This window comes from Paramisgurnus dabryanus, chromosome 7 (genome assembly GCF_030506205.2).
Source record: "Paramisgurnus dabryanus chromosome 7, PD_genome_1.1, whole genome shotgun sequence".
Taxonomy (NCBI): Eukaryota; Metazoa; Chordata; class Actinopteri; order Cypriniformes; family Cobitidae; genus Paramisgurnus; species Paramisgurnus dabryanus.
In genome coordinates, this window is record NC_133343.1 from 1,338,702 (window position 1) to 1,365,240 (window position 26,539).

General features: G+C 36.8%; 1 protein-coding gene across 1 annotated transcript; it reads left to right on the top strand.

Annotated features, from left to right (window-relative positions):
- Nucleotides 1-762: 762 nt before the first annotated feature.
- Nucleotides 763-26,062, top strand: acvr2ab (activin A receptor type 2Ab). Its single transcript, XM_065293903.2, has 11 exons — nucleotides 763-1,622; nucleotides 12,007-12,211; nucleotides 12,360-12,463; nucleotides 12,594-12,748; nucleotides 20,882-21,025; nucleotides 21,398-21,541; nucleotides 23,063-23,208; nucleotides 23,351-23,465; nucleotides 23,553-23,691; nucleotides 23,779-23,909; nucleotides 24,036-26,062. Exons 1-11 carry the CDS (start codon nucleotides 1,499-1,501, stop codon nucleotides 24,228-24,230), a joined length of 1,602 nt encoding a protein of 533 aa, XP_065149975.1. The 5' UTR covers nucleotides 763-1,498; the 3' UTR covers nucleotides 24,231-26,062.
- The last annotated feature ends 477 nt before the right edge of the window (nucleotides 26,063-26,539 follow it).

Below are 26,539 nucleotides of genomic sequence, written 5' to 3' on the forward strand. Positions count from 1 at the left end.
CACTGTATCGTAAGGTTGCTTAGAAATAAAATAAGCATGGAATGGCAAACGGCACATTGGTCATTGAGTTGTATGTAATTAGTAAGGACAATTATTTTAAATTATATTTATACTATTTAATCTCCTTATTGTGAATTTCAATTTAATGAATAATAAAATTTAGCGATGCTTAAATTATTGTCCATACTGTGGTTAATAACGCTGGCCGTTTCTCAATCCGAAGGCTGTGGCCTCCGGAAGTCGCATTTGCAGGCTGCACACGTCATCAAGACTGTCTTATTTCAGAATATAAACATTTATAAAGTTGACAGTTATTCTTAGTTAATCGTAAACTGTTGTTATATGCGCATGACTTGCGAATGTAATGCGTAGTTAATTTAAATAAACCAGGCTTGATGACGTATGCAGCCTGCATATGCGACCTCCGCAGGCTGCAGCCTTCGGATTGACGAACGGCCGCTGTCACAAGGCATCTGTTGTTTTTCTCACCACTAGTGATGCTCGACCAATCACAGTGCATACAAGTACAATTATTATTTTGTTTATTTAAAATGATTGTGTAATTATATGTAAATGTATATCCATGCATATATTTCGTAAACTAAACGAAATGTTTAAGACTTCTTTGAGATTAAAACGTTTTAACAAACAATTCAGTGAAAAATTGGACTATTTGAGCCTCACAGCGCCCCCTGGAGGAATAAATCCATTATGACGTTCAAGAGTCAGGTATGAAAACTTCCCAATGATAGAATGGAAAAGAGGAGGAGTGGAGGAGAAGAGTGAAGGAGTGAAGGAGAGGACAGAGGAGGAAAAAACCAAAACACTCAGCGCTGAACGCCATGTTGTGTTGAGGACGCACACTGGAGAATATATACACACACATCTGACGCCTCGTGTCCGCATACAGAACATGACTCGTGATTATCTGTACTGGGATCAGCTTGTGTACTTTAGTTGCTCTGCCTGATCAGGGATCATTTGGATACACGGACGAAACGAGCTTGTCGGGACTTTATCGGGAATATTTTAATCTGACAATAATAAGACGGTCTTTTCGTTCGCTTTAGGTGTTGGTTATTGAATCTCTATGCATTGAAAAACAAGGGCTCGTTTTATATTCCATGTTCAGGAATGAAGATCAGGACTGTGGTTATATAAACCTTTAGATTTATTCAAACTCACGACCGTCTGGAATCGACATGAATGTGGATTTATATCATACATGTGATCATAGACTCAACATGAGGGATGTTTCTGTGTCCAGAAGAGAAAAGTGATCACTGATCGATACTGCTGCATAAGTTACAGTCTGGAGTGGACATACAGCTGTCCTTTCATGTATAATACATTATGATTGTGTTCATGTTTGATATTTTACCTATGCAAGCAGAAACACACACACTGAGCTCCTGCCTGGGGATTTGTCGTATCTGTAAAACACTAAACCTTTCTTATAGACTTACACATTGATCCGGACCTGTTTGCTCACAAATACATGCTTTTGGAGATATTAAAGAGAGAGAGAGGATTATCAGCTTGGTGTTTGGTGGATTCTGGCCTGAAAATGAGGACAGACAGCAAACTAGCTTTGGCTATATTCCTTATATCCTGCTCCTCAGGTGGGTAGACATCATTACTACAGCAAACACATGTGTGTCTTATACCAAATAACATAACAAGAACTACCATTACTGTTGTCTGGTGATCCAAACACACAACTTTACCTAGTCAACATTGGTTATTGATTATATGTAACAGTTTTTGTTATTGAAGTCAGGGATTTGCTTGTTAAGACTTTGTGTGTTCTGTGTTACATGTTAGCTATGATGATATGTTGTGGGTGTTACATGTATACTCACACTAAATATACATTTATATACGTAAGTGCAAAATCATAAATCTGCATGCTTAGTTATACATTTTAGGAAATTTATGAGTTATTTAATTCAGTTCAAATTTATTTGCAATTTTCTTTACATTGTTACAAAGCAGCTTCACAATGGAAATGAAACAAAGAAAAGTCAAGAAACATATAGTAACAAAATATAGTCTTAACTATTCATCTATGTAATTTTTGACCTATATGCTTAAGGTATACAAATGTATAGAGTTCAACACAGTTCAATATTTAAGTTACATTTACTTTTATTATGCACACGTGCATGCATGCATGCATATATAATTGAAATATTTTAACATATTAAAATAAGTTATATCTTGCGTCTGAAACGCAAGATTTATAACACATCTGTGTACAATTTTGCTGAATTTTGTGATAAACAGGCTTGGTTTCTTGTCCTTACTTAAAACTATTTCCTGTTTGATCCATTGGAGATTAATTAATTTTTATATAAATAATCTTAAATAGTGATAGACCGATATATCGGCCGGCCAGTATATCTGGCCGATTTTTGCAAGTTTTATGTGTAATGTGTATCGGCATCGGCCGATACGTGGCTGCTGTATTCGCCAATTTTTTCCGGCATTATTTACAGACAGAGTGCTGGAAGCCGCAAGCGATAGCAGGTCATGTGACTAAAAACAACAATTATTTTTTTTTTCAATCAAGTTCAATAAATGTTACTTTTTAAAATTGAGACTTGTAACATTTGGCATCATCGTGTCATTTTATGATGTAAACTGAGTGAGCAAAAGCAGTATCGGCTCCAAATAGCTGCTCAAGAAAATCGGCAGGCTGTATCGGTCATCGGCTAAGGCTGATGAAACAAAAATCGGCACCGGCACTAAAAAAATCCATATCGGTCGATCCCTAATCTAAATAAATAAATAGTAACATGACAATTATTGCAGAGGCTGATATATCGCCCAATATTAGGATTTTTTATCGGCATCGGCCGATAAATCTTTCAATCCACCAGTGAATTTCTCTATTACTAAAATTTGATGTTTGTAATAAAAAGACACTCAGTGTCACTCAATGTAAAGCCAAAGTCTGATAGACAGTAAAATGACCAATCATTATTTACTTTTTAACATGACGTTATGTTGTCTAACACACAACACCACACTAGTTAAACACATTTTTTCAAACAGTACCATAAGATATCAGATCCACATTAATTATGTCTTGTAAAAGTATAGGATATATTTATAAATGTTATGCATAACAATTTTCTGTTTGTCTATTATTTACTGTGATAACATATTGGCCAATTGGCCATACAGCTTTCTTAATATCAACATCGGCAAAAAACGCATATCGGATGACCTCTATAAATAATCTTTCCATTGATGTATGGTTTGTAAGCATGGCACAATACTTGTCTGAGATACAACTATTTAAATAAATCTAAAAAAAATCTAAATATTAAGAAAATCGCCTTTTAAGTTGTCGAAATTAAGTGTTTTGCAACACATATTACTAATGATAAATAAAGTGTTTATATATTTACGATAGGAAAGTTTCAAAATATCTTCATGTAACATGATCTTTACTTAATATCCTAATGATTTTTGACAAAAATATATAATTTTGGCCCATACAATGTATTGTTTGCTACATATATACCCGTGTGACTTATGACTGGTTTTGTAGTCCAGGGTCACATATACATTTAGGTATATAGTGTGTATATCTAGTACATATGATAGGCATAGGGTATACTTAAACATATATAACAGATATAATAATAATAATCTAATTGTTTGGATTCTTGTAGGCCCATTTAAGAGTTAACAACCATAATGTTTTTATTCTTGTTTTATTGGTAAGATTAATAGATCTGAACTGGTCATTGAATTAAATTGGTCATCTAACTAAATCTAGCAACTGATTTGTATTGGCTCATTTGTAAAGTGGGCGGAGCTTTGCTTGTGATCAGCCCATCCCATATTGACAAACACCTCAGATGCCTTGGGGTTTGCTGACATCTATGAGGAAAGAGATTGTTAGACAGATATTCAGAATAAACCTGTTGTTCTGCTTAGTTCAGGTTTAGGATCATAAATGAGAAGATGGTCTGAAGTGAGATCTGGCTTTTGGGTTTTTTATAAAGATGCTCAAGGTCACTCAAGGAGTCTGAAGTGCCATTGTGTTTCATCTTCCTGATGTACCGGATTGTGCTATAGTGATGTGTGTTTTACTGTATGAGTTTCATCATGACATCTGGCAACCGCAAATATGGTTTCACAGAACTCGCCACCGTCTTCTCCGTATCTCACAATGCATTAATAACAATCAGATCTTTAACATTTTCCATAGAGGATGTGAGTTGTGTTACCAGTGCAAGGTTGTGAGTGGTTTTCAGGGCGTTGTTATGAGGTTTCTAGAGTCTTCTGGATGGTTGCTAGGTGCCTGCTTCTTACAGTACAGTAGTAACAAGTTACAATATTTACTGTATTCAATGAAGAGCAAATGCAGAAATGTGCTTTCGTTCTCTCGCTCTATCGCTCTCTCTCTCTCTCTCTCTTTTGCACTCATCTCTGAAATAAGGCAAAGGTCTACAGTAGCTTTTATCCTCTTTACCATAAGCCTAGTGAGCTCACACAGAGTTATGTCAAGGTTACAGTCAGTGAGTTAATCCCTCTGCTAACCTCACACGCTGATGCCTGCAGCAAGCCATAGGATGCGTTCCAATTGACAGGGTCCCTCCCTACGCAGTGTTCACTGCTCCCTACTCCCTGAGCACGGGATATCCGTTAAAGCGTAACTAAACCCCTGGTCAGAGCCTGACTCCACCCACTGGCAATATTTGAAAAATGCAAGAAAAGTGGGCAGATCCCAAGGAGATAGAGGGGACGAACTTAAGTGTGTGGTGAGATCGTAATAAGGGCGTGGTGATCTTGAACCTGCTTACGTCACGAGTCATTTTTTGGACCCACCATCCAATAGGAAAATTCAACTGCAGTAGCCACCGTTCAACCTGAAGAGGGCAGAAATCAGAGGTTTTTACACCATATATTGTAGTATTGAAACACTTTACATCCAAATGTCAAAAAACTTACTAAAATCAACGAACAGCACTAATAAAGCCCCATTCTTACAGATCATTAACTAAAAAAAGTTGATTTAGGGTTTAGTTACTCTTTAAAGTCGACGTCATTGACTATAATCGCTTATTTGGAACCTCATAAAAAAGCAAAGGCAGGGTCACGCAGATTATAGTAGGGCTTAATTTCATAATCGATTAATCGACTAATCAGATAAAACATTAATATTTGAAGATAAAGAAATGTGAAATTCTGTATAAACAAAATAAGGTTATTTTTTTAGACCATCTCAAGTGAAATGTGTCATTTCTGTGGCAATAGACAAACACAATTGCAGTTTCTTTTTGCATTATGCAACATTAGTTAGGAAATCAAACACTTTAGCATTCTTTGCTGTTTTGCATCCAAATGTTTATCTTTAGATTTTTTTGTAATGTATATGTTTTTCCAGTAATTTTTACCAGCAGTAATATTGTAATGTTTACAGTAATATTAGATTACTGTGTTACTGTATAGTACTGACAACAATAATATAAAGCGATTTTCCTTTTTTAAATCAGCAATAATGATAACATAACAAATACTGATTGATAAATACTAATTTAGTAGTAGTGCTAATTAAAAAAATGTCCAATGTTAATGAGAAATGGTCCTGATAACAGAGTAAAGTCTCTTTTTACAAAACATTTCTTTATTTTCCTTAAAGTTAGAGTTAAATGAGACCCTGGACCACAAAACCAGGCATAAGGGTCAATTTCTTTTATTGAGATTTATAAGTCATCTGAAAGCTGAATAAATAGGCTTTCCATTGATGTATTTTTTGTTAGGATATGACAATAGTTTTCAGAGATACAACTATTTGTAAATCTGTAATCTGAGGGTGCAAAAAATCTAAATATTGAGAAAATCGCCTTTTTAAAGTCCTTAGCAACTGCATCCACGCACAAAAAGTATTAAAGGGATAGTTCGTCCAAAAATGATATTAAACCCATGATTTACTCACCCCCAAGCCGTCCGAGTTGCATATGTCCATTGTTTTTCAGACAAACACATTTTCGGATATTTTAGAAAATGTTTTAGATCTTTCAGTTGATTAAATGTAATGTTACGGGGTCCACGACCTTCAAGTCCAAAAAATAATATCCATATTTAAATAAAAATATCCATATTTAAAACTTTTAAAAAACTAAAATAACTACCTTCCGGTAGCGCCGCCATCTTAGTCGCGTCCGCAATCAGGATGAGTAGCCTATGGAGGCTACTCTGCTGCTGCTCTGTGCCCCCCCTCCGAATTTGTCATACGTCACTAAGAAAAGTGCGTACACTAAGATGGCGGCGCTACCGGAAGGTATTTATTTACATTAATAAAGTTTTAAATATGGATATTTCTACAACAACACCATGCGGATTACCCTCAGAAGACCTTTGTTTATCATCCTGGAGCCGTTTGGATTTATTTTGTGAAGGATGGACGCACTTTTTTTGGACTTGAAGGTCGTGGACCCCGTAACTTTACATTTAATCAACTGAAAGATCTAAAACATTTTCTAAAATATCCGAAAATGTGTTTGTCTGAAAAACGATGGACATATGCAACTCGGACAGCTTGGGGGTGAATAAATCATTTTTGGCCGAACTATCCCTTTAATATATTTACAGAAAAATGTTTTTCGTAAAACATGATCTTTACTTAATATCCTACTGATTTTTGGCATAAATAAAAAATTAATCATTTTGACCCATGTAATGTATTGTTGGTTATTGCTACTGTACAAATAAACCCATGTGTCTTAAGACAAGGTCCAGGTTCACAGATATATTCTTAATAGTTTATTGTAAGAGTCTCTCTGATATGTTACAGTCATAATAACAGCAGGAACATCATCTCTATTTCTCTCTTTCTCTCTCTCTCTCTCGCCATTGGCTTACTCAGAATTCTGGTAATGTGGGTGCATTTCAGACAGATGTGTCCCACTGCGTCCAGTCACACTGGCTCCAGTCTGTCCACAGCAGGAGGCCAAAAACTCTGGGAACATTCCAGTGACTGACTGTAGGACTATAGACACCGAAAGCATTTCATTTGATAAATCTGAGAGAGAGAGAGAGAGAGAGAGAGAGAGGGGTGCAGATTTTACAGTATGTTATTGATCGTCTGCTTTGGATTTGACCCTCATGATTTCCTGCAGCAGTTATTATTCATGTGTATATTTATTATTTCATTGTTGTCTTCTGCACTGATCTTTGATGTGAATCTGTACACTGTTACTGTAGTATTTGGAGAACGTGTGGTGCTCATGTTTCTGATCTCACATCAGGACCGTCTGTCTGATTCAAGTCACAGTCTCACATCAGACACAGTCAAATTAACACATCTCAATGTGAAGAAATGCTTAAATTCTTTGAAAAGGCATTAATGTTGAAGTTAGTAATGTTAGTCATTTGTAAAGGAAAGTTTTAAGTAAACTGCCTACTACTGAACTGGAACTGAGCTTATTGATTGAGTTGATTGTATTTTTATTGTTTATTTTATATGTGTGTGTCTCTGTGTTGTGCTTTAGGACTTAGGGGTTCAAAAATGTGTACACCATCTTCTTCAGGTGTTTCAGGTTTTGGTGTCTTGGGTTCATTTGTTTAAGGTTCAGGTGTTTCGGTGTTCAGGTTTTTCAGGTTCGGTTGTCTCTGTTTTGGTTGTTTCAGGTGTAGCTGTCTTAGGGTCAGTTGTCTCGGGTGTTTCGGTTTCAGGTGTTTTAGGATTAGGTGATTCTGGTGTTTGGGTGTCTCAGGTGTTGTGGTGTTCAGGTGTCTCTGATGCATTTTTATTTTTTTAGGTTTGGGTGTCTCAGGTTCTGTTGTTTCAGGTGAAGCTGTCTCAGGTTCAGGTGTTTCAAGTTCGGTTGTGTCAGGTTCAGTTGTTTCTGATTTGGATGTCTCAGGTGGGAGTGTTTCTGGTGTCTCCAGTAAGATTTTTTTTTCAGGTTCGGGTGTCTCATGTTCGGTTGTTTTAAGTGCAGCTGTCTCAGGTGTTTCAGATTTGGTTGTTTATTACTTGGATGTCTCTGGTTCAAGTGGTTCCAGTGTTCAGGTGTCTCGGGTTTGGGTGTTTTAGGTTTGGTTGTGTAAGGTTTGGATTTCTCAGTTTTGAGTGTTTCTGGTTTGAAAGTTTCAGGTTTGGGTGTTTCAGGTTCAGGTGTTTCAGATTTGGTTGTTTCTGATTTGCATGTCTTTGGTTCAAGTGATTCCGGTTGTCACGTGTCTCCAGTAAGATTTTTTTAGGTTTGGTTGTTTCAGTGTAGCTGTCTCAACTTCAGGTGTCTCAGGTTTGGGTGTTGTAGGTTTGGATTTCTCAGGTTTGAGTGTTTCCAGTGCGAGTGTCTCAGGTTTTGGTGTTTCAGATTCAGCTGTTTTGGGTTTGGTGTCTCAGCTTGGGGTGTCTCAGGTTCAGGTGTTTCAAGTTCAGTTGTGTCAGGTTCAGTTGTTTCTCGTTTGGATGTCTCAGGTTTGGTTGTCTCAGGTTTGAGTTTTTTCAGGTTCAGTTGTTTTGGGTTCAGTTGTCTTAGGTTTGGTTGTTTAAGTTGTAGGTGTTTCTTCTGCAAATGTTGTGACTGACGGCTGCTGGTTTGACTGCGTGCACTGTAAAAAAATATTTGTTCAATTAACTAATTTTAACATATTATTTATCTTGACTAGAGATGAGTTGTTATAACTTAGTTTAACTATATTGTATAAGTCGCAGCAGCTCATCTCTTGTCAAGATAAATAATAGTAAGTTAAAATGACTAAATCTGAGTTGATTGAACAATTTAAAGTTTTAAGGCAGCAAAGATTTTTATTTACAGTGTTTGGACACATCTGAGTACACATAATAAAATACTATTTCTAAGTTTATGGTTGTTAAAAATATATATTTTTATGAAAGAAGTTATAAGAATATAGTATACATTAGTTCAACTTACATAAAAAAATAGAAATACATAAGAAAGGCACATATGATGTAAAGAGAAGTGCAGTGGGCATCTTTCATTGAAAGTGCGTGTTAATCCAGTGATGTTAATCTGAACTTTCATTAATGATTTAATACTTCTGTAAATTTCACATTTTGGCAACAAAGCTGATAAAGATTGATTACTTTTAGAGTTTAAACATCTGTTATTCACCAAGTTTCATAATAATTTACAATATGTTTACAATAATTGGATTTTTCTAATTGTGTACTATAACACATTTTACCATGTTTATATCCATTCTATAAATGATCCCTCCACATCAGTACAGTAAATATAGAAAAGCTGATGTTGTCTGGGTTCTGTGACTGAAATATTGTATTGCATTGACCTGATAAATATGTGCATTTCTATCTGATGTAGACAAATCTTCAGTAAATGTCCAGCAGATGTGTGTTATCTGTAGCTCTAGGCTGTAATTTCACAGTAAATTCATCATTTTTGGACATCTGCTTAGTATTTCTGTGCTGTGCTGTTTGTTCAGATTGGTCAATGATAGACCGACATTGACATGAATATGACTGATTGTATTACATGTAAGACATTTTTACCTCAATGATTCATTTTAGGCTTCAGATTTACCGTGTTATTCCAGGTGCAGCGTTGTGATTGGTTAGTGAGTGGTTGAGTGTTTTGCGCCCTCTGCTGGTGATGCTCACACATGAACACATCTTCCTCGGAGTTTAGAGATCTTATGATGTCCTAAGAAAATAAATAGACATGTTTGAAATTAAGAAGGTTCCTGAAAGTACAACTACATCCATTTACCAATCTCTAAACTCACAAGATTGACATTTAGTAATGAAATAATGAAGGAATATCTGTTGAGAAAGCTGTACGGCTGTCGGGGTTCTCTTCCTGTGATTTATGAAAGCTCATGATTATTTTATAATCTCGCCTCTGTCCTGCCGCCTCATAAAGGCTTTTAATGTTTGTGTGAGCGAAGCGTCTGTGGAATCCGTTGAATGTTCTGTGGGCCGCAGTGAATGGAAATCTGTTCAATGTGTTGAATTATTGAGTGAAGTCAAAGGCGTCTGTCAGCAGAAATGTCCGATTGATGCACGTCTCGCCTTTCCAGCATTCCTGACCCTCAGTGATCTGTTGAAGATGAAATACAAGCCCTGTCTTTGAAACACACACACACTATACAGTGCTTCATAAAGACATAGAAAACATTTGTTAACATACTGTACACACTATCGGTCAAAAGTTTAGGGTCTCTTGACTGAAATCTTTCTCATGATCTAATCATTTGATCTGAAGGTGTTTGCAGAAATGTACTGTAGACGGTAGGCTATTGTAGGTCTCAAACAAAGTTTTATATACTCTGTGTTTCTTTAAAGGGCCCATATCATGCAAAATAAAAGTTGGGACATAAATGTGTGTTGACAGTGTGCAAGGCTTTTAAAACCAGAAACTTCTGATGTTTTTCAAGGAACAGAAACGAAACCAGAAACTTTAAAGAAATATATATGTTAATACCGTAATTTTTTTGTTCTTTGACAAGATTTCTGTGCAATATGACTCACTAAAGTTCGCTCAGAAATGGAAGCTTGCCCCCAGCAAGTTTAAGTGCACTCAAAAGTGCATACACGGGGAGACGCGTTTCAAAAAGCAAGCGAACAATCTTTCTGTTCTTGACAGGACACATTCAAAGAAAATGATCTCGAAATACCACAGTATTCTTTTTCTAATAAAAACATTTGTTTATGTCTTAAGTGTTTGTATAGATTAGTGGCAGAAACCATGTCCGTGCTTATCTTAAAGAGACAGTAACCTCGATTAACATGCAGTATGTAGACTAATAATTTAAGTTTAATGTCCTAAGGATCAGCGTACTTATTTGTATGTCCCACAGCTGACATGGAACGTTATTAACTCTTTCCCCGCCATTAACGAGATATCTCGTCAATCAAGAGAAAACGCTTCCCCCGCCAATGACGAGTTTTTCCGTCTTTCCGCAATACCGCTATTATCCACTAGGTGGCGCCCTTCCGCAACTTTTTAAACCCGGAAGTATTGCCCTATGGCAAGCGGCTGCATGTCCGTGTCTGTTTTAAAGATCGCTCTGAATGGGATCTCTATGAAAAGTCCGTCACAAAAATTGAATTATCTCTGCTTTTTGCTCAAAATGTGGTGTTTTTGCAGAAACCTACCCATATTCAAAAGCTGATTGCAAAAGAACTACTGAAGGTAGGATGAAACGTTTTTTTTTTTTTAGTTTGAAAGCAGAGGGTCTGTTCTTTCATTTGGTATATTGTATGTTTATATATTTAAAGAAGAACATTTTCTGGAAGACATTAAACTTTGGTGAAAATCATGAAAAACGCTGGCGCTGGCTGGCAACTTTTTTAAAAAACGCTGGCGGTGAAAGAGTTAACAGGTTCGGAAACTTAATTTTTTTTGTTCTAACCGGTTCAGGAACGTCAATTTTACGGTTAAACCGAAAACCGGAAAGGTTAAAATACTATTTCTGTTTGGAAATGAACCAATTGGGACAAAAATCTGGTTCAAAGCCCTGGCAGTGTGTTTGAACAACCAACCTACAATGAAAAATACCTCTTTTTAAACCCCATTAAACCAAAGCCGTTTTGATTCTCTTGTTAATGTGATGTCACACTGATAAAGCCCCACCCAACACAAATAAATAACTGGTTAATTTTACTCAAAAAGCTTTTTTAAATGTGTTTGTTAGCGCTAATTCGGATAAAGATACTTTTGTGTCAGACTGTATTTACAGGAATATTTTTACTGAAAGCGGTAAAGGAGTGTGGAGCTGTAGCTCATTTGGATTTAAAGGTACAGACATTAAACCAGAGCGTCGCATCCAAATAGGTGCATTTTGGTCATGCTATAATAAATGATCTGTCAGGTATTTTAAACTGAAACTTCACACACACACCATTACAAAAATGGGCCTATTATGTGCAACCACATGGAGTAGGTTTTGATTTAACATAATGCAACATCTGATAAACCCTTCACCATAGAGAAACCTTTTACTGTATGAGCTTGAATGTTCTCACACCTTTACTCTTCATCTGTTGTTCAGGTGCGATCCTCGGGCGTTCAGACACAAAGTGTGTCTTTTATAATGCCAGCTGGGAAAAGGACGGTACAAACCAGAGCGGCGTGGAGACGTGTTACGGAGAGAAAGATAAACGCAGACACTGTTTTTCTACTTGGAAGAATCAGTCGGGAACCATTGAGATGGTCAAACAGGGCTGCTGGCTCGATGATGTCAACTGTTACGACAGGTACGCTCAGATCGGTCTCAAGAGCAATCGCTAGAAATATTATTGAGAAGTTTCTTCATTTTGATCCGTGACTTTTGGTGTGTACCCAAATGTGTTTACCCGTTATTATGTCCTGAAAAATGAATATGTAACGACTGTTTCTCTGCAGCGGTGACTGTGTGGAGCGTAAGGAGAATCTGGAAGTTTACTTCTGCTGTTGTGAGGGCAACATGTGCAATGAGAAGTTACATTACAGACCAGAGATAATACATAGTGAGTAACACACACACACACACACACACACACACACACATTATACACATTAAACCTCTGGAGCCCCCTGCTGGATATAAACACACATTCAGCACATCCATATATACACAATCTCTCTCTCTCTCTCCAGCCACATCAAGCCCTCTCCCAGAGAAGCCTGAGATGTTTCCCACATTGCTGTACTCTCTCATTCCCATCATGGCGGTTGCTGTCGTCCTCTTCATCTCGTTCTGGATGTACCGGCATCTCAGACTGTCGTATCCTCCTCTTCTCGTACCATCACAGGTAATGAGCCTCCCTTCGGCCTTTTGTCAGACCTTCTATATGAACCTCTGTATGTGTGTGTAGACTGACACTTTTTACTTATTAAACTTTCATGAACTTCACATTGACAAAAACTTTGTTTTCAAATTCATCTTCTTGGGGAAATACACCAACTTATTATTGAGACACACAATATTAACTCTTTCCCCACCGTTAAGATAAAACATTACCCTGCCGATGAGGCTTTCCTGGCAAGGCAATCTGTAATTCCGATATTATCCACTAGATAATAGATTATAACCAATTTATAAAAAACTGAAGCATAAACGAATTTATCAGCATTTTAAACTCTGTGTATGTTTTGATCATCATTCTGAATCTGATCTCTAACAAAATTCCTTTACAAAAATGCAATTATTTCAGCTTTTTGCTAAAAATTTTGTATTTTTGAAGAAACCTACCCATATTTAAGAGGTCATAGAAAGATAACAAATGAAAGTAGCATGTTTTTTTCTTGTTTTGTTTGTTTATTGTTTGTTTGAAAGGCTCCATAAAAAACTTTAACATCTGAAGTAGTAAAAAACTTGTCTTTAGATTATAAAAATGTATGAAAGAGATGTTTTTTGGGGGGACTAAAAATGGTTCTTCAATAGCAGGGTATCCCAAATGGGGTTCAAGGGTATTGCTAAGGGTTCATGAGTTGATGAAAACATTAAATTAATTACTTATAATTATATCAAAACAATTAATATAATCATCATTTTTTGTTTTTTTGTTTTTTAACACATTGTACACAGAACTACATCAGAAGTACACCAAAGTTACTCAGATCAAGTGAACCAATAACAGTTTTTTACAAAAAACAAGTCAATGACAATTCTTCATTCATGCCATTAGGTGTGCATGTATTCAAATTAAAAATATACCACGCCTCCCTCTGTAGAAGGCGGTTCTCACGATCTCCTCCTCTCATAAGCCGACTAACTGTTTCTAAACCCATAAACCTAAGTGTGTTAGCATCATGTCCTGCGCTGTTAAAGTGTCTTGCTACTGGGGACCTTTCATCATTCTTTCTAATGTTGCACTTATGTTCACAAATTCTGGTTTTCAATTGGCGTTTAGTTTTGCCCACATACAATAACCCACATGGGCATGTCAGTAAATACACCACAAAGGAAGTTAAACAAGTGATTCTGCCTTTCACTCTGAACGTCCTGTTAGATTTTGGATGCGTAAAAGTTTTTTCAGTGAGCATGTAATTGCATGCCACACAATTAAAGCACTTAAAATTGCCGTCTGGGATTTTGAAAGAAAGACGCAGCGGACTCGGCGCAGGCAAATACGATCGCACCAAACGATCTCTCAAATTAGATGCTCTTTTATAACAAAATCGCGGAGGGTCTTGGAAAGCATGACCGATTGTGGGGTCACTGCTTAAAACGTGCCAGTGTCGTTGAACGATATGTTTTAATGAATGTGATATGTGTCCATAAGTAGACACAAACGTAATTGGAGTATCTGTATGTGGTTTCTGCGCTCTGTCAGTCATTATATTTGTGCGTTCGATGTTGCGTACCCGCTCAAGGCAATCTCGTAATAATGTGTTATCATATCCCCTATTTGCGAATCTTTGACATAGCTCTCCTGCCTGTCTTTCAAAAGCCTCTTCACTGTCACAAATACGGCGTACCCTTAGTAACTGACTATACGGTAAACTGCGTTTCAGTGATGGTGGGTGAAAACTCTTGTAATCTAGAAACGCGTTACGATCTGTCTCTTTTCTATAAATCTCAGTGTGTAGTACATTATCACATTTTTTAACCCATACATCCAAGAAAGCCATGGCATTGGGATCAGAGTTTAAGGTGAATTGAATGGAAGGCAGTCTAGTGTTAACATAATCATGAAAAGCTTCCAACTCTTCCTTCGTTCCCTTCCATATAAAAAACACATCATCAATATATCTGTACCATACCTTAAGATGTTTTTTGAAATCATTATCGGAATAAATAAAATCATGCTCGAATTTTCCCATAAACAAATTGGCATAATTGGGTGCCATTGGCGAACCCATGGCAGTTCCTTGTGTTTGTAGATAAAATTTATCCTGAAACATGAAATAGTTTTTGGTCAAGACATCATTAGCCAATGAGATTAAAAAATCAGTGTGTTCCACATGATGGGTCTGCAGATAGTACTTTAAAGACGCTAAACCCGCTGTGTGTGGAATGTTCGTATACAAACTTGTCACATCCATTGTACATAATATATCAGATACATTCACTTCTCCTATACTAGATATTTTTTTCAAAAAATCTGTCGTATCCTTCAAAAAAGATGGCAGTTTATACACAAGATCCTTTATATGGCAATCAATGTATTGTGAAAGAGGCTCTGTTATAGATTGATTGCCAGACACAATAGGACGGCCAGGTGGATCATTTAGCCTTTTGTGAATTTTTGGAAGGGTATAAATGACTGGTCGTACTGGGTTAATCTGTAACAAATATTTATACTCTTTGTCATCAATAATTGCATCATTCAGTGCTTTTTTTAATTTAGATTTTATCTCATTGCTAAATTTCATAGTCGGATCAGCAGATAAACACTTGTATGCATTTTCATCACCAAGTTGTCTCTCTATCTCTGCAACATAAGACAACTTGTCCTGAATGACAATAGATCCACCCTTATCAGCAGGTTTAATCACAATATCATTGTCCAGCATCAACTGTTTTAAAGCCTCTTTTTCAGAAATTAAAAGGTTGGGCCTAATTGAATAGTCCTCTCTTCTCACATGGCTAAATGTGTCTTGTTCCACCAATCGACAAAACGTCTCTAGTGAGGGACTGTTAACCGGAGGAAGAAAAGTACTTCTTTGTTTAAACACAGTCTTTTTTGCGACAGGGGTGCATTCCTGGGTTAGCGTCTCTTGTTGAGTATACAGTCTATCCGTCCCTTTCAAATAAAACGCCCTCAGGGGAATGGATCTAAAAAATTTAAACATTTCTACTTTCAAAGTGAAAGGGTCATTTACCTTTACAGGAACAAAAGAGAGGCCCTTGGATAGCACGGAAAGTTGGTCTTCACTTAACTGTTTAGATGAGATGTTAATGACGTTGGTACTGTCACTTACTATCTTCGCGTGTTTATGTTTCTTCTTCCCCCTCCGCGTCTTGCGGCTGTGTGTTGGTCTGTTACTGGGGCTGCCATAGGAGGCGGACGCCGGTTGCGTAAAAAACTGTTCATTCACTTAAGCACACTGAGGAAGGCGCAAAGCCGAAACGCGTCTGTGCCAATAAAAAATACGTTTTTATATGCAAAGTGCGGCCCTTTTCTTTGTTCTTTGAGATCATTTATAAGTCTGGTCAAGCACTCTTATAATATATAATAAATTGAGTGAAGCCTGCTCCTACGTAATAATTGTTTGAGAAATCATTGAGCGGAGCTCCTCCAACTATGTCATATGAAGAAGTTGAACGCCTCACTAATGTGAGAGCCAGCACCTTCGCATACACCGATCAGGATTCTACACGAATTCTCTTCCCTCTTACTACTATGGAAATGCCGAACGACACCTGGGAGATGCAATATAATCTGCTGGAAAATCTCCGAAAGAAAGAAACAAGAGCACTGCTCCATGGTAGCGTACTTTCACAATACTGGCGCAACAAACGTATACCGAGAGGATTACGCATCATGAAGGAACCCACTTTGGGTCGTGATGATCCGGATTTCTGCAACAAGTGGTGCGATATACTTAACAAATGTTCCCTTGATCTGATGCTGCTTATCATTGATAACCAAAATAATAGGCTGACTACAGTTCGTGAGGAGATTGCCGATCTCGAGACACAACTTAAGAGCAGGTTTTCTTCGGCACAGCTCAAAGAACTTTTGGATAAGTGTGAAGCACAAATAAGTACATATAAAACTGAAACACAGCGCATTAAAATGGATAAATACCGGAGAGATACGATGGATTATAGGAACAAAACTGTGTATCCCTGGCTTCGAGGAAAACAAGGCCCCAACGGAGTCATTCAAAGACAGCGTAGAGCACCCAGTACTGCCTCATCTGGGGATTTGAGCACCGACACCGACTCATCCGTCACTACCCGTTTTTTACGCAACCGGCGTCCGCCTCCTATGGCAGCCCCAGTAACAGACCAACACACAGCCGCAAGACGCGGAGGGGGAAGAAGAAACATAAACACGCGAAGATAGTAAGTGACAGTACCAACGTCATTAACATCTCATCTAAACAGTTAAGTGAAGACCAACTTTCCGTGCTATCCAAGGGCCTCTCTTTTGTTCCTGTAAAGGTAAATGACCCTTTCACTTTGAAAGTAGAAATGTTTAAATTTTTTAGATCCATTCGCCTGAGGGCGTTTTATTTGAAAGGGACGGATAGACTGTATACTCAACAAGAGACGCTAACCCAGGAATGCACCCCTGTCGCAAAAAAGACTGTGTTTAAACAAAGAAGTACTTTTCTTCCTCCGGTTAACAGTCCCTCACTAGAGACGTTTTGTCGATTGGTGGAACAAGACACATTTAGCCATGTGAGAAGAGAGGACTATTCAATTAGGCCCAACCTTTTAATTTCTGAAAAAGAGGCTTTAAAACAGTTGATGCTGGACAATGATATTGTGATTAAACCTGCTGATAAGGGTGGATCTATTGTCATTCAGGACAAGTTGTCTTATGTTGCAGAGATAGAGAGACAACTTGGTGATGAAAATGCATACAAGTGTTTATCTGCTGATCCGACTATGAAATTTAGCAATGAGATAAAATCTAAATTAAAAAAAGCACTGAATGATGCAATTATTGATGACAAAGAGTATAAATATTTGTTACAGATTAACCCAGTACGACCAGTCATTTATACCCTTCCAAAAATTCACAAAAGGCTAAATGATCCACCTGGCCGTCCTATTGTGTCTGGCAATCAATCTATAACAGAGCCTCTTTCACAATACATTGATTGCCATATAAAGGATCTTGTGTATAAACTGCCATCTTTTTTGAAGGATACGACAGATTTTTTGAAAAAAATATCTAGTATAGGAGAAGTGAATGTATCTGATATATTATGTACAATGGATGTGACAAGTTTGTATACGAACATTCCACACACAGCGGGTTTAGCGTCTTTAAAGTACTATCTGCAGACCCATCATGTGGAACACACTGATTTTTTAATCTCATTGGCTAATGATGTCTTGACCAAAAACTATTTCATGTTTCAGGATAAATTTTATCTACAAACACAAGGAACTGCCATGGGTTCGCCAATGGCACCCAATTATGCCAATTTGTTTATGGGAAAATTCGAGCATGATTTTATTTATTCCGATAATGATTTCAAAAAACATCTTAAGGTATGGTACAGATATATTGATGATGTGTTTTTTATATGGAAGGGAACGAAGGAAGAGTTGGAAGCTTTTCATGATTATGTTAACACTAGACTGCCTTCCATTCAATTCACCTTAAACTCTGATCCCAATGCCATGGCTTTCTTGGATGTATGGGTTAAAAAATGTGATAATGTACTACACACTGAGATTTATAGAAAAGAGACAGATCGTAACGCGTTTCTAGATTACAAGAGTTTTCACCCACCATCACTGAAACGCAGTTTACCGTATAGTCAGTTACTAAGGGTACGCCGTATTTGTGACAGTGAAGAGGCTTTTGAAAGACAGGCAGGAGAGCTATGTCAAAGATTCGCAAATAGGGGATATGATAACACATTATTACGAGATTGCCTTGAGCGGGTACGCAACATCGAACGCACAAATATAATGACTGACAGAGCGCAGAAACCACATACAGATACTCCAATTACGTTTGTGTCTACTTATGGACACATATCACATTCATTAAAACATATCGTTCAACGACACTGGCACGTTTTAAGCAGTGACCCCACAATCGGTCATGCTTTCCAAGACCCTCCGCGATTTTGTTATAAAAGAGCATCTAATTTGAGAGATCGTTTGGTGCGATCGTATTTGCCTGCGCCGAGTCCGCTGCGTCTTTCTTTCAAAATCCCAGACGGCAATTTTAAGTGCTTTAATTGTGTGGCATGCAATTACATGCTCACTGAAAAAACTTTTACGCATCCAAAATCTAACAGGACGTTCAGAGTGAAAGGCAGAATCACTTGTTTAACTTCCTTTGTGGTGTATTTACTGACATGCCCATGTGGGTTATTGTATGTGGGCAAAACTAAACGCCAATTGAAAACCAGAATTTGTGAACATAAGTGCAACATTAGAAAGAATGATGAAAGGTCCCCAGTAGCAAGACACTTTAACAGCGCAGGACATGATGCTAACACACTTAGGTTTATGGGTTTAGAAACAGTTAGTCGGCTTATGAGAGGAGGAGATCGTGAGAACCGCCTTCTACAGAGGGAGGCGTGGTATATTTTTAATTTGAATACATGCACACCTAATGGCATGAATGAAGAATTGTCATTGACTTGTTTTTTGTAAAAAACTGTTATTGGTTCACTTGATCTGAGTAACTTTGGTGTACTTCTGATGTAGTTCTGTGTACAATGTGTTAAAAAACAAAAAAACAAAAAATGATGATTATATTAATTGTTTTAATTGAATGATTGATGAATGGGATGACACGACATTATCATTGGTCGATTGTGTGGGTGTATGGCGGGGTAGATATACATGAATGAGTTTGGAATGTTCATTCACTTAAGCACACTGAGGAAGGCGCAAAGCCGAAACGCGTCTGTGCCAATAAAAAATAAGTTTTTATATGCAAAGTGCGGCCCTTTTCTTTGTTCTTTGAGATCATTTATAAGTCTGGTCAAGCACTCTTATAATATATAATAAATTGAGTGAAGCCTGCTCCTACGTAATAATTATAATTATATCATAAGGTGCAAAAAATGATTTCAAAATTAAAAAAACTTTTAAAATATTTAAATATATTTTATTTGTTTAATCTGCCATGACCACTGGATTAACACTAAAACATTACCAGATGAAGGTAATTAAAACAATTACTACTAAGAAAAACTTTCCCGTATGGCAAAAAATATATTTCAAACTATACAAAAATGGCCAAAAATATATGTGCTGAAATATAATTTGGAATATGTTTACAAAAATATATTTTTCACCGATATATTTTTTTGGCCATTTTTTTGTATATTTTGAAATGTATTTTAAAAGTAATTACATTTTAAAGCATTAGAAAATATTAAGCCCTCCATATATTTCAATCCAGGGAAATATATTCATGTTGGATTGGAAGAAAAACTTTTTGTTCAAACCTGTAAACTTAACAGTTTTAAAAATGTTAAAATTAAATATATTTTCAACTTCAAAAATATACTTTATAAAATTAACTTAAAGTAAATGTTTTGCTATATGGGATGTAAAATTAGAAATGTATTTGCTTGCCCTTGAAATACATTTTTAAATGTATGTTAACAAATGAAGGTTAAAACTAAATATATTTCCAAATTTAAAAAAAAAATATTCAATTGAACATTAATTTCTATAAAATGTATTTAGTATATATTTTTATTATCTTTTTTTATTAACATTTAAGCACCTTCATTTTTGAGAATTTAATGACTAACCCATACTAATATATACCGTTTAAAGGTACAGGACAAATGAGTACAAGACCAAAAATGACAAATACCATTTTCATGCTGAGTTCTGTGTGTTTTTACTGGACGATATTATTTCCTCTCACAGACATCACCACATGAATATCTCTGTCTTTCATTCTCTCTTCATCATTCTGTGATGTTTTGTTCGCTAGAAACAATAAACTCACTTTCTTCCTCTTTTGGTAGCATCCCTTTCATATCATGATCGAGGTAAGAGTTTCATTAACCCATAACCGTCCTGACATCATCTGCATCTACTTTACCCTTCTTCACTTTTACAAACTTTTGTAACTTGATGTTATTTTGTATATTTTCTTTTATTCCCTTTCAGCTGGCATGGATGAATATTTGATTTCTGTTTATGTGTTTATGGTGCCTGCAGTTATTTTGGATTTGTTCAGATGTATTCAGTATGGACTGCAGGTCTTGTGTCTGGGAGTAAAAAAGATGAAAACCCCTTTGCTGATTTTTGGTTGTTTTTGTGTATTTTTCAGGATCCAGGAATGACGCCTCCCTCTCCGTTATTGGGTCAGAAACCTCTGCAGCTGCTGGAGGTCAAAGCTCGGGGACGATTCGGCTGTGTGTGGAAAGCACAACTCTTTAATCAACCTGTGGCTGTAAAAATCTTTCCTGTTCAGGTAACAGACCTTTACATTTATATTGAGAAGATTTAAGGATTATAATAAAGCAGTAAGATATGAGAGACATGTGATGTCAGTGATTTGACAAGAACATACAACATTCTCAGACACATGGCTTTGAAAGGGTTAATGCTGTTATACAACAATGGCAACAGCAATATAAAAAACTACTTACATTATTAATAATATATATAATTGTGATGAATTGTATTAATTATAGGCTGCTTGGCTTAGAGTTTTAACAAAGTAAAAACAAGTTTTTATATGCAAGAAATCATCCATCTAAAGATGCATTTTTTGTTTTATAACTTAGTGTGCATTTGTTTGTAATCTTGTAGTAAACGTTTGTGTTTGTTTGTGATCTTGTAGAATAAGCAGTCGTGGCAGAATGAATATGAGATTTATAGCGCGAGTGGAATGAAACATGAAAATATTCTTCAATTCCTCGGAGCAGAAAAAAGAGGAAACGGTGTTGACATTGAACTTTGGCTCATCACTGCGTATCATGAGAAGGTAAAGAAACACAAACACGCTTTTTTCAGAAAAGTCACTTTTGTTTTCTTATCTTCAGTATTGCATTATTATTTAACTCATTTCCCACCAGCCTTTTTTTTTTAAAGTTGCCCACAAAAGTTTCACAAAATGCCTTTCAGGAATATTTTCTTCTATAAATATATAAACATACAAATATATTAAATAAAAGAACAGACCCTCTGCTTTCAAAAACAAAATAAAAAAATGGAAAAAAGTTTCATTCTGTTTTAATTCTGAATTAAATAAGTTTTTGTTTCAGTTTTTTTATAAATTGGGTAAGAGCGCCATCTAGTGAATAATAGCCAAATTACAGATTACTGTAAAAAATCGCTGGGAAAGCGTCATTGGCAGGGAAATGTTTTCTTTATATTGATAAGATAACTTGTGAGTGGCAGGGAAAGAGTGAATAAATTCAGTCAAACTTTTTTAAGTTGCAGCCAGCGCCAGTAATTTTTTAAATATATAAACATACAGATCAAATATGGGTAGGTATCTTTAAAAATTTTGAACTAAAAGCTGAGATAATAAAAATTTTATAGTAAGCTTTTTTCAGATATCAGATTCAAAGCGATGATCCAAACATACACAGAGTTTTTACTTCTTTTGGATCCGTAGATGCTGCCGTTTTATAAAATGGGTAACAGTGCCACCTACTGCATAATAGCAGAATTAGGGATTGCTGTGAAAACTTGTCTTTGGCGGGGAAGCGTTGTCTTTTAATTGACAAGATAACTTGTCAATGATGGGGAAAGAGTTTTAAAAATTGTATCAATCATGATTTTAGACTTCTTATTTACCAGACATGTTTTTGAGTTATCTCGTCAATTAAGAGAAAACATTTCCTTATCTGTAATTCCGCTATTATCCACTAGCCAATTTATAAAAACTGAGTCAAAAATGAAATGCATAACATTTAAAAGTTTGTGTATGTTTTGATAACAGTTCTGAATCTGCTCTCTAACAAAACATTTGTATGTTTATATATTTCTAGAAGAACATTTTCCTGGAAGGCATTCTGTGAAACTTTTGTGAAAATCACAAAAAATGCTGGCGGGCAACTTAAAAAAAAAAAGCTCAGCCAAATATCAAAATGACCCCATGATTTACTCACCCTCAAGCAATCCAAGATACACATGTCCATCATCTTTCAGACGAACACATTTGGAGTTATTTTAGTGAATGTCCTTGCCTTTCCAAGCTTTATAATAAAAACAGGAATCAGGAAACAACTTTTGACATCAAACCCCTAAAAAGTGCATTGTGTAAGAAAAATATGCGGATTTTAAACTTTATAAACTGTAATAACTAAATACATCATGGAGTGATGTTTGGCTGGAGTGTGGCTTTAAATGCAAAATAACTATAATTATTTGCATGACAAAACAGCATTCACATGAATTAAATATGTAACGTGATGAGGTCACATGACAAAAACATCAGCTCTTCTCACACAGTTTGCATTCATTGTGTTTTTACATATATGTGTGTGTTTGTATGCAGGGTTCATTGACAGATTTTCTGAAGGCTAATGTTGTGTCCTGGAATGAGTTGTGTTTGATAGCTCAGACGTTTGTGCGTGGGATAGCATATTTACATGAGGACCTACCAAACCTAAAGGACGGACACAAACCTGCCATCGCACACAGGTATCTATCTGTTCATCTTTCATCTAACAGCAGATGCTTTTATCCAAAGCGACTTACAAATGAAGAAGCATTTTTTCAACTGTATATTTTTAGCAGTGTTAGGCTATACGTCATTTAATTTTCCTCTCATTTTCTCCCTCAGGGATATTAAGAGTAAGAATGTGCTGTTAAAGAGCGATTTAACCGCCTGTATTGCAGACTTTGGCTTGGCATTGAAATTCGAAGCAGGAAAGTCAACAGGTGATACACACGGACAGGTAAGACACATGCACACGGTTTTATATGGATATGACATATTGAAAGTGAAGTTAACATGAAAAACTCATTGTTGTGTTGTTGTAAAGGTTGGGACGCGGCGGTACATGGCTCCGGAGGTGTTAGAAGGAGCCATCAGTTTCCAGCGGGATGCGTTTTTAAGGATCGACATGTATTCAGTGGGTCTGGTGCTGTGGGAAGTGACCTCACGGTGTACAGCGGCCGACGGTACCAAACACCTCACCTCATTCTCTGGTGTTATCACGTGTGTGTGCAAGTGTGTATGTTTGTGAAATGTGTGTGTTTGTCTCTCAGGTCCAGTAGATGAGTTCTCAATGCCTTTTGAAGAAGAGGCCGGTCTTCATCCATCTCTGGAGGACATGCAAGATGTCGTCGTGCATAAGAAACTACGACCGATATTTAGAGAACACTGGCTTAAACATACGGTACTACACTTTTTTTTGACTAGAAAACTATGCTGAAAATTCTGCTTTTTTTCTATAGCACTTTTTACAATTAGCATTGTTGCATTGTGTGTGTGTGTGTGTGTGTGTGTGTGTGTGTGTGTGTAGGGTCTGGCGTTGCTCTGCGAGACTATAGAGGAATGTTGGGATCACGAATCCGAGGCGCGTCTGTCGGCCGGGTGCGTGGAGGAGCGCATCATCTCAATGCAGAGGAACACCAACCTCATCGCCCCTGACGACATCCTCTCTGTCGTCACCATGGTTACCAACCTGGATTTCCCCCCAAAAGAGTCCAGCCTATGATGCTGCACTCTCTCAGCCAATCACGTTGTAGCGTGTGAAGACTCATGTTATGTGAGAGACAAAACTGCTCACGGGCAGAACGAGGAAAACGTTTTAAACACGAGGAGGAACTCAAGAGACCCAATGAGATCACACCGGATCCGTACATCTCTGTTTTCACCCAAATGGTTTTGATGCATTAAGACTTTTGTTTTATAAGAAGAGCGACTTGCGTGATTTTAGTATGAAAGGGCAAAACTCTTCTTGATGTTTGTTTTTTGCAAATCATTAGAGTCGATGCCAATACCAGACACCTCTTTAAACAGGTATATACCTCATTATGATTTATTGTGCTTTTCTACACAGCTTCTACTGAATGCAAGAACATACAGTACATCTCCTGGACTTCATTACTTCTGCTTCATTTTTAAGGGGTCATATCATCAAACAGGTTTTCCTTGAGCTATGAACACGAAAGTCTTACATACCGCAGCTTTGATCTTTTTGTCAGTGTTATCTTAGTTTTCAGTCCTGATGTTAAAGAGCCTTTATAGTTTAACCCCTTAACTGGTGCTGTCCTGTCAGCGGGACACTTGAGTTTACTTGTGTAAATTTTTATCTATATATTGTTGGAAAGGTCTAACTATGCATTCACACCAGACATGACTTAAGCAAATTAATTGAGCGTAGTTGGACACTCACAAAAGTATAAGAGTATGAAGTTGTGTCGTACAGCTCTGGGTTTCCACGTACAGCGACGATGATTTTGACCTCAATTGTTGTTTTGTATTTCTCCCTCTGCTTGCTATGCTGTAATCACGTCACTACTAGAGCAAGCTCCTGATTGGTTAACTGGACGCTAATATCTGCCAAAGATCAGATTTTTCAACTTGCGTGATTTGCGTCAAACACCCGAAATGTGTAATTTGTGCTGCAGGATGTCTATTGTGTCTTTTTATTATGTAAATCACTCGCGCTTCATTCGCATCTGGTATGAATGCACCATAAGAATGTAGTTTTCATATTTAAAAACCTTTTAGCAGTAATAATAATAACACAGTGACAGTCATTTATTCATTTGTGACAAGAGTATGCATAAAACCATTGACACCTAGTGGCCGTTGTTGGTAAACCTACTAAAAAGCAAGACCATGATTAGGCTTCTAGACCAATGCCAGAGTTACTGTATATTAATTTGAATGTGTACATCAACTCTTCACCCCCCCAGACATTAAGAGATTAAAACAGAATCTGACTGACAGTAACCCAGACAACAGATGAGTCCGTGCCATATCTGTGGCAAAGTCGGCAGCTATGGTGCAGATCCGGCCCAGAGTCGTGTGCTGTCTGGGAACCCATCAACTCGTGTACCCACGAAAAAGGCCACCGAAACACACTTTGGACACGCTTAATACTATTTTTACACACAAATTTTGTTATCTGGGAAGTGTACTCGGCTACTATTCTGAGGCCATTTTCTCAGTACACTGAATTAGTCAAACTATACTAAGGGCTGGCACAATGATTAAATAATCATCTCATTGCGATTGTTTGACCTCATCGCGATGATTTCAAATCACCGCAATGATTGCACATCTCTCTAAAAAACACAAGGGGGAGCTGTAGCGCCTGTATAAACAAGATGGTATTAGATGCCGTTCCTTAAAGGCGGAGTCCACGATGTTTGAAAAACGGTTTGGAAAAGGAGACGGGCCGACTACCAAAACACACTTATAGCCAATCAAATCAAATCAAATGCCGGGTTGCGTATGTGTGGGGCGGGTCTATCAACAGAAGGTCCAGATTCTATTGGGGTAGGGGCGTGTTTGTTTAGATGATTTCAAATATCAACACTGGCTTTCAAACATCATGGACTCCGCCTTTAAGTGACAGTGTACTGTAATGCGATACATTGCAAAACCATTCAATACAGTGGGAAAAAATGCATTTAAAGAAATGCTGCGAAACGTTGATAAGCAGTATGAACTATTATCATTAAATAATTACTTTTGAATATGTGTTATTTGTATTAATATTCACTGCTAGGTAAACCTTGCAAAATATTTAATTTAATAATCACAACAATGTGTAAAAATTATTTCTTGAACAAACAAAACGTATGAGAATTAAATGTCAAAGCAATAAAACAGACAATTAATCGTCATAATCTGCACAATTTATTAGGCAATTATCTGTCAGCCAAATTTCATTATTGTGACAGCCTTTACTATACTTTAAAAAAAAGTGTATTTGTATTGTATAACATTTTCACTATTACTTAGCACAAACAGTAACAATGTACTATAAATGTACTTGCTGGTATTTTAAGT

What these genes read in the sequence shown, in the direction of transcription:
- acvr2ab (XM_065293903.2), top strand. Translation starts at nt 1,499, where the DNA reads ATGCTTTTGGAGATATTAAAGAGAGAGAGAGGATTATCAGCTTGGTGT. An exon ending in GATGTCAACTGTTACGACAG is followed by an intron (nt 12,212 to 12,359) that starts GTACGCTCAGAT and finishes GTTTCTCTGCAG; the next exon opens with CGGTGACTGTGTGGAGCGTA. An exon ending in CAGGTGATACACACGGACAG is followed by an intron (nt 23,466 to 23,552) that starts GTAAGACACATG and finishes GTTGTTGTAAAG; the next exon opens with GTTGGGACGCGGCGGTACAT.